General features: G+C 57.2%; 1 protein-coding gene across 1 annotated transcript in view; it reads left to right on the top strand.

Annotated features, from left to right (window-relative positions):
• Positions 1–4,802, top strand: part of ADGRG5 (adhesion G protein-coupled receptor G5) — a 17,260-nt gene extending 12,458 nt beyond the window's left edge. Inside the window, exons 13-15 of the mRNA XM_081807883.1 lie at positions 338–743; positions 2,998–3,275; positions 3,671–4,802. Of these exons, the coding sequence (XP_081664009.1) occupies positions 338–743; positions 2,998–3,275; positions 3,671–3,771 (785 nt within the window). The 3' untranslated portion in view covers positions 3,772–4,802. The remainder of the gene's footprint in view (positions 1–337; positions 744–2,997; positions 3,276–3,670) is intronic.
• Positions 4,803–8,580: the final 3,778 nt, after the last annotated feature.

Below are 8,580 nucleotides of genomic sequence, written 5' to 3'. Positions count from 1 at the left end.
ACCTCCATCCCCTCCACCTCCAACACCTCCATCCCCTCTACCTCCAACATCTCCATCCCCTCCACCTCCAACACCTCCATCCCCTCCACCTCCAACACTTCCATCACCATCACTTCCAACACTTCCACCATCACTACCACCTCCAACACCACCATCACTTCCGCCATTATCACTACCACGTCTACCTCCAACACCACCATCTACTGCTTCTACCTCTGACTCCACCATCACCTTCACCACCGCCTCCATCATCACCACCATCCTCATCCTCGTCTTCCCTACTCTCTCTGGCACCACCATCACTGGCCCCTCTATCCCCATCCTAGCCCCTCTTGACTATCTCGATTTCCTCACGAGTTCCCCCAACCCTCTGTCCCATTAGCTCCATCTCCCCACCACCACTCCCACTATCATCCCACCCTAGAGCCCTCACTAACACCATTTTGGAGAGCAGCCTCTTCTAATACCTCCAGGCTAAGTGCTCTGAAGCTGGACCGTATGGCAGAGGCTAGGGCCTCTGAACAGTCCCTTCCCCTCCCTGCTTGCTCAGTGGAATTCTGTTTTAGCACGACCAGCCCTTTTTGGGGTCACCTGACATGTGCTGAGCCTCTGTCTCACCTCTCAGGAGTCCCGGCCCTCCTGGTGCTGTTCCTTCTTGTTGTCAAGAGCTCAGTGTATGGACCCCACACAATTCCACTCTCCGACAGCCAGGGAAATGGCACGGGCTTCCGGAACATGTCCATGTGAGTGCTCTCAGGGCTGTGGCAGGCTCCCTGGCTCTGGCAGAAGGGCCCAGGGGCTCTGAACAGGGTGTCCTTGTAGGAAGGGTCCTGGCTGTGGGGCAAGGAGGGGGCCATGGCTCAGAGAAGGGGTGGTTGCCGGGGTGCTTTGCCATACCCCTTCTGCTGGATCCCCTGCAGAGGTAGGCTCTTGTTCTAGGCTGGCTACATCTAGGGGGCCCTGGCATGAACTCTGGTGCCTGCTCATGGGCCTCCAAGGCCAGACCAGCAGCACCTCTGCCTCCCGGCGGAGCACAGAGGTCGGCCCAGCACCCCCTCCTGCTCTCCGACCTTGAGCAGGGAGCTCAGCCTGCGCCGGACTCTGCCCTCCCTTCCCCGCACCTTGCTGTGCTCGCTCAGGCTTCCGCTGCTCCCGACCTGTGGCTGGCATAAGACTGCCAGCCCTCAGACCCTCCTAGTCAGAGAGAGTGCTGCGGGGCCTGGGACATCCCAGGGACAGGGCTCGGCTTGTGTGTGCGCATCGGGCAGCCTGGGGGGTCTGCACGACAGACTCGGCTGCCTCTTCCTGTGCCCTAAGACATTTATCTTTTTCTTGTTACGAAGGTTCTCATAGCCAACATAGGGAGAATAGCTGAACGAACCCCTGCAGACCCATCTCCTGTTTAAACCTCGCAGCGAGGAGGAGGTCCTGTTGTCAGCCTCTGTTTACGGTTAGGGAAACTGAGGCACGGGCAGCTGAAGAACCCCACCCAAGGAAACCCAGGTGGTCCATGGCAGAGCTGGGACTTGGCCACAGGCAGGCTGGCTCCAGAGCCTGGCCCCCCCACTGCCCCTCCCAGCCTCCAGGAAGCGAGGCGGTTTGGGGTTCGTTCCTCTCACTGTGGGAGTCAGGCTGCTTTCTCAGAGGAGGTGTGACTTCGGGCTCCTTAACCGTGTAGTTTTTATATACTACGTGCCAGGAGCTGGAGGACTGGTGGAGGGGCAGGACGCACGGTGTTGCTGGGCTGTCACGGAGTACCCCACTCTAAGAACCCGCTTCTCTGAGTCTCCCTCCCTCTCCCTCTCCCCCAGGGTTTTGTGACTTTTATTCTCCTGCATTTAAAAAGCCCTTAGGACGTCTGTTCGTGTTCCTGAACACAGACAGCACTAACCAAACCCTTGAAAGGAACTCCAATGCCCTCCCCTCCCCCTGGCAGGACAGCGGTTAATAAGTTGCGACAGAGCCACGCCTGCGGATGGTTACGTAGCAGTGAAAAGGAGTGATCCATGAGCACACTCAGCCCCTTGGATAAATCCCCCAAATAATGTTCAAGGGAGGCAGGAGCTCATGGCGGGGGCCCGAGCAGGGGGCTGTGACGGGCACAGGCTCTGGCCTCGGAGCGTGGGGCTTCAAGTCCCACCTTTGCCTCTGACTAGTGTGTGCTCCCAAGCCCGAGCCTCAGTTTCCTCCTCTGCAGGGCAGGTATGACTATGCACCTGCCTCGTAGGGTCCTCATGAGGAGCGAATGGGCTCATCCGCGGAAAGCATATGACACGGTGCCTGACTGGGTGTCTTGGGGACACAAAGGGCGTGAAGACCTCGGGGAGGGTCTAGGAGCAGGGCTGGGGCCACTGCCAGGCCTCTGCTCTTTCCTCGGCCCTTGATGGCGTCTTCCTGCTCACTCTCCTCCTCAGTCTGCACCCCTCCACCAAGCCGCCCCAAGGTGCCACAGCTGTTCACTGCTCGGAGCGTAGAGTGTGGGCCCCTTCTAGGTGGGGAGGGGTCCTGGGATAGGGCGCCCATTGCACAGAGATGGTGGTGAGATGGTATTGACCTTGCGGTGGGTGGGAGGAGAAGTTTCCAGGGAAGAGGGCCCCCGGGGCCATGGATCTGAAAGAGTATTGGACAAGTGGGCAGCTGGGGGGGCCATGGAAGGGGAGAGAGGCAGGACGGAGAAGGGAGGAGAGGAAGAGTTTTCGGGTGGGTAAAGGCATGAGAGCCCCATGTGGCTGGAAAGGAGAACATGGGGGGCTTCAGGCCAGGGGCCGAGGTGGCAAGGTGGGCCCTAACACGGTGGCCTGGCTGGAAAGCCGGGCCCAGAACTTCACCACACGTGTGGTCAGACAAGAAACAATGGGTTTGGGCTGGGAGACGGGACCAGGTTCAGGAGCCCGTCCATAGGCCCAGAGACCGGGGTCTCCCCACCCACCTCCTTGCCCCCCGCCCCCCCGGCCTGGGGAGCCACGCCAACCCTGGCACTTCACCCCTCCCCTGCAGATGCTGGGTACGGAACCCCTGGGTGCACAACATCTTGGTCATGGGCTACGGTGGCCTCACGTCCCTTTTTAACCTGGTGGTGCTGGTCTGGGCGCTGCGGGTTTTGCATCGGCTACGGGCCCGGGACAAGGTGCTGAACACGCGGGCCTGCCGGGACAGCTTCACGGTGCTGGGCCTCACTGTGCTGCTGGGCACCACTTGGACCTTGGCTTTCTTTTCCTTTGGCGTCTTCCTGCTGCCCCAGCTCTTCCTCTTCACCACCTTCAACTCACTCTACGGTAGGGCCCGCGGGATGCGTGCAGGAAGCCCTGGGGGTGGTGTTCGGCCAGTCAAATGTTGACTGCTCAAGGCTTCAGGTCAAGGGGGCGAGTCAGGGGCTGAAATCGAGCCCCCGCTGCCGCTCCGCTCCCCGCCGAGCCGGTTTGGGGCTCCTTCTGTCCACAGGAAGGGGCATGTCCTCCTAATTTGCACAAAGGCGCCCTCTGGCCTCCTGACAACTGGTCGTCCAGCTTCTATGCTCTGCCCCTCCTGGCTTCCAACAGTGAGGGACTCTGAGAATTACTCCTGGGCTTTAGGGAAGCCCAGCTCAGCCCCACTGAGGAAGTCCCTGGATTCTGGGTGAGGCCCCACATCGCTCCTTCCAGTCTCCCACTGACCCATTTTTCGCTTGCAGGTTTCTTCCTCTTCCTGTGGTTCTGCTCCCACAGGTGCCGCTCCGAGGCAGAGGTGGAGGCAGAGATGGAGGCGTTCAGCTCCTCCCAGACGATGCAGTAGGCTGGGCCTCCTCGCCCAGAAGCTGTGGCCTCTCAGGCAGCCTGCAGCCCGAGACTCCGGCCTCCCCCAGAGAAGGTGACAGGCCAGATGCTGGGCACCAGAGGCCACTGTGGCCTCCAGGGAGGCTTCTCAACCTCCACGGCTTCCCCAGGCCCAGAGCGCTGGGTGTTGCTCTGCCTCCCCTCGCTTCCTGGGGATAGGAGGGCAGAGCCTCTTTCCCCTCCACCTGAGCCAGCTGGGCCCGGGGCCTGGCCATATGATAATTGGGTAGGTTTGAATTGCCCCTGGTAGGTGTGAGGGTATGGAGTCCAAACCCAAGCTCAGGCTCCCGTTGTAGAGAATCACCATCGCCCTTGACCTCTCTGTCCGGTCCAGAGGGAGAAGGCTCCTGAAGCCAACTCCATTCCCAGGCTGCACACCAGGGGGAGCTCTGGGCCCGTGCTCGGAAGTCATTGGCTCCCAAATCCGATCTGGAAATACTGTCACCTGTCCGGGGACGTGACACCAGATGGAGGGGCCCTGCTTCCAGGACTGCTCCTGCTGAGTGACTGAAGAGAGGATTCCCACCCTGTTTACACAGCCACTTCTCTCTTCCCGACGCAGCTGTTCGCTCTGGCTCTTGGGGTCTTGGGCATATGGGGCACTAGAATGGGTGGGCGCAGGGAGGCTCTCGGGGCCCCGCTCCAGGCCGCCAGACAGGTAATAATGACTTTGGATGGCACGGTGAGGGTACTGGAGCCGGATTCCTTTTCTCCTGGGGGGATCCTCTGCCCTCTGTTCATTCCCTGATGCAAAGAGCCCTTTGCCCGCTGGTGAGGGCCGGAGGCTCTGGAGCTGGGCTGCCTGGGCTCAAATGGCCTTGCCACTTGCTAGCTATGTGACTGTGGACAAGCCACTCAAGCCTTCTGTGCCTTAGTCTTCCCATCTGTAAAATAGGGGCAGTCGTGGTGCCTATTTTGAAGACGAAAAAAAGAATCCATAGAAAGAGGCTTAGCAAGTAGAAAGTGCTCAATAAATAATTATTATTGTTATCATTCATATTTTTGCTATTATTTTTAACAGAGTCGACTGAGAGGGCAAGCCATCTAAAGTCCAGGGCTGGGTCTGCTCAACCCGACAGGCCCAGCTCCTCGCTAGGCACGGCCTGCTGTCCCTCAGCTCTGTCACCTCCTCTCCCACTTTCCCTAGAGTGGCCTCTGCTCTGACTCCAGACAGAGTGTCCCCCCACCTTTTTCAGGGTGATGAGAGTCCCCATCCAAGCCCCCCTGTCCTCGTCAAGCCCTGTCCTGAGCGGTACCAGGCTCCTTGGGCCGTGGGGGGGCTCCCACACCAATGGGGTGCAGGGGGATCATGGGAAGTCCCAGCCCCTGTCTTGAGCAGCTCCAGGAAGTGGTGACCCAGCTGGGCCTTGCCTGTGACTTGGCCCACCCCACTGGTTCAGGCCCAGCTTCTTAGACTCTACCAAGCCCAGGGCCACCCAAGGGAGGATGTGGCCACAGTAACAAGGGATGGTTCTGGTAGTTCCAGGAAATGGGGCTAGGCTTGTGGCCCTGAGCGTCATGGGGGTCCGGGCTCTAGGCAGGGTTCACTTCCCAGAAATGCCCCACCGGGTACGGGGGGGCAGGGATGGGGGAGACCTGCTGGGACTCCCTGCCCTCTCGTCACTCCCAGCAGGGTCCTGGCCTGGCCTAGCCTGGGCACCGGGCACTGGGCCCAGTTCTTGGGGGGCTTCCAGACCAGTGGGAAGATGGAACGGGTAGGAGGACAAATGGACGCCAGGGGGGCCACGTACTAGAGGTTTCTGGGTTGTTTGGTTGCTGCTATATCAGAAAGGCCTAGTGTGTGCATGTGATGGGGTGGGGGTTGAAAGCAGGGTTGCCAGTGAAAATACAGAATGCTAAATTTGGAAGACATATACTAAAAAATTATTCATTGTTTATCTGAAATTCAAATTTAGCTGGGCATCCTATACTTGTCTTCCCCCCCCCCTTTTTTTTTTTTTTTTAAGATTTTATTTATTTGAGAGCAGGTGGGGCGCCTGGGTGGCTCAGTTGGTTAAGCGACTGCCTTCGGCTCAGGTCATGATCCTGGAGTCCCTGGATTGAGTCCCGCATCGGGCTCCCTGCTCGGCAGGGAGCCTGCTTCTGCCTCTGACCCTCCCCCCCTCTCATGTGCTCTCTCTCTCTCGTTCTCTCTGTCTCAAATAAAAAAAAAAAATATTTGAGAGCATGTGCATGAGTGGGGTGGGGTGGGGAGGGGCAGAGGGAGAAGGGGAGGAAGCAGACTCCCTGCTGAGCAGGGAGCTTGACAGGAGCGGGAGCTCGATCCCAGGACCCCAGGATCATGACCTGAGCCCAAGGCAGACGCTTAACCTACTGAGCCACCCAGGCGCCCCTTTTCTAACCCTTTCTTTTGCTGTCTTGCAAACCTATTATTTATTTTTTTAAAAGATTTTCTTTATTTTAGAGAGAGAGACAGAGCATGAGCTGGGGCAGGGGTGGGACAGAGGGAAAGGGAGAGGGACAAGCAGATTTCCCGCTGAGTGCAGAGCCTGATGCGGCTCGGTGTGGGGCTCCATCCGGGAACCCTGAGATCATGACACAAGCCGAAGTCAGTCGCTCAACCAACCAAGCCAGCCAGATGCCCCTGACAACCCTACTGTAAAGGAGCATCAGTGTGGGCGTCCAGGGTGTGTACTCTTTACCCTTCAAATGAACCCCATATGTGCTGACTGGGGAGCCCCTCTTTCAATTGAACAAGCCCTCACATTCAGGCTGACAGCGCCAGGCTCCTCCCCAGTCCTCCCCTTTCCAGCCAAGGTCAACTAGGGTGCTTGAGGGGTCTGCCCTGTGCTGTGCCCTTACCCTGGGATCAACCCTGGCCCAGCCTCCAACACTGCAGAGCCTCTTCCCTGGCCTCCCCGCCTCCCCATTCCTAGTCCCCCCTTCACTCAGAAGCCAGAGGGAATTTCCACCCTGCAGCCTGATCACACCCTTCCCTGCCGACCCCCTTCCACGCTCTGTCCCTCCTCATTGCCAAACTCCCCACAGGAGCTCGAAAGGCCCTCTGCTCCAGCCCATCGCCCACCGCTCCTTCCTCATCCTCCTCGCAGCTGCCACGCTGAACTATGTTCCTCCGGCAGGTTCTTTCTCTCCCCCAGGCCTTGGCACAAGCTGTTCTTTTCGCCTGGAACACCGTCCCTCAGGCCTTTCATTTGTGGAAAGATGACAACACGACCTTAAGCTCTCTGCTTTGTGCCCTTCCCTGACCTCCTCGTGTCTGGACTAGGAAGCTGCCCCTGACCTCCAGCATCTAGGGTGGGGTCTTCTCTCGGCTCCACGAGCCCTCCCTCCCCCATGGCACTAGTTCTTTCTGTCTCCTGCTTTGTCTCACCTGTCAGCCTGAGAGCATGTGAGGGTGGGCACTGCCTCATTCATTCACTGATGCATCACGTAATTGTGGGGGCACTTCTCCCATCCAGACACTGCACAGGTAAATGAGCAAGCCACCACATGGGAGGGGGGACATCCAATAAGCCATTTAACAAATCAATATGATATCATCAGTGGTGCCTCATGCTATGAAGAAAGATAAAGGAGGGAGAGGGAACACAGGAGCTGGGGGCTTGGGTTCCAGCAGAGGGAGCTGGAGGGTGAACCCAGAGGCCATGGAGTTGGCAGGAGTCAGTGAGCTGGCCTGAAGGCTGCTTGCTTGGGGAGTCCCAAGGCCAGTGTCCTCTGGAGCTTTGGCCGCACAGTGATAGTGACCTTTGGAATCTAGGGATGGGGAAGATGGGAGCTTGTGTCTTTTGTGAGGAAAAACTCTCACGGGGGGCGGGGTGGGGAGACGGTCCTGGGTTGGGGAGCCCTCTGCTCTTAGCAGGAGCAAAAGCAAACTCAATGTGGAGCAAAACTTCCCCCAGGTAGACCAGGAGGACCCCTGGCAGAGTAAGACCAGCTGATGAGCTGACATACAAGACTTACCAAGTCACAAGAAGGCAAGTTACCAAAGGAGCACCACAAGTGGACCCCCGGGGACAGAACACAGAGCAGCCACATGGGACATGTTTAAATAAAGACAGGACGGGACGCCTGGGTGGCTCAGTTGGTTAAGCGTCTGCCTTCGGCTCAGGTCATGATCCCAGGGTCCTGGGATCGAGTCCCTCATCGGGCTTCCTGCTCAGCGGGGAGCCTGCTTCTCCCCCTGCTTGTGCTCTCTCTCTCTCTGACAAATAAATAAAAATCTTAAAAAAAAAAAAAAAAGACAGGACAAAGTCACAAAGGGGAGCATATAAAACAAGTAGGGATGAAGAGAGAGATCTGGGAGAAGAAGATATGGAACTTCTAGAAGTGAAGGACATAATTTCAAAATCTGAAATTTAGTGAATGGTCAACAGCTGGGTAGAGAATTCCTGGGCCAGCAGTTGCATATGAAGAATGCAGCAGAGAGAGAGAAAAGGAGGTGGATAATACGAGTGAGAGATTAAAAGAGACAGAACACAGAATGAGAAGATCCTACATATTGGAATCCCACAAGTAGAAGATAAAGGGAATGGAGAAAAAGCAGCATTTGAAGGCATGATGGCTGCAAATTTTCTAGAAACGGTGAAAAACAGATCCACGGCACCAGAAAGCTTGAAGTATCTGAAGCATAATAAACAAAAAGAAAGGCAGGCATTACAGACATTTTGTTGGAACCACAGAGTGCCAAAGGCAGAGAAATGTTGAAGGCCGTCGGAAAGGACAAATCATCCAAAAAGGGATGACGGAACTCGAGCCGACTTCCCAGCAACCACAACAGAAGCTAAAA

This window comes from Leptonychotes weddellii, chromosome 16 (assembly GCF_054177405.1).
Source record: "Leptonychotes weddellii isolate Sample4059 chromosome 16, ASM5417740v2, whole genome shotgun sequence".
Classification (NCBI taxonomy): domain Eukaryota; kingdom Metazoa; phylum Chordata; class Mammalia; order Carnivora; family Phocidae; genus Leptonychotes; species Leptonychotes weddellii.
The sequence above is the reverse complement of the archived record's forward strand: the minus strand, read 5'-3'. Positions and strand labels throughout refer to the sequence as shown.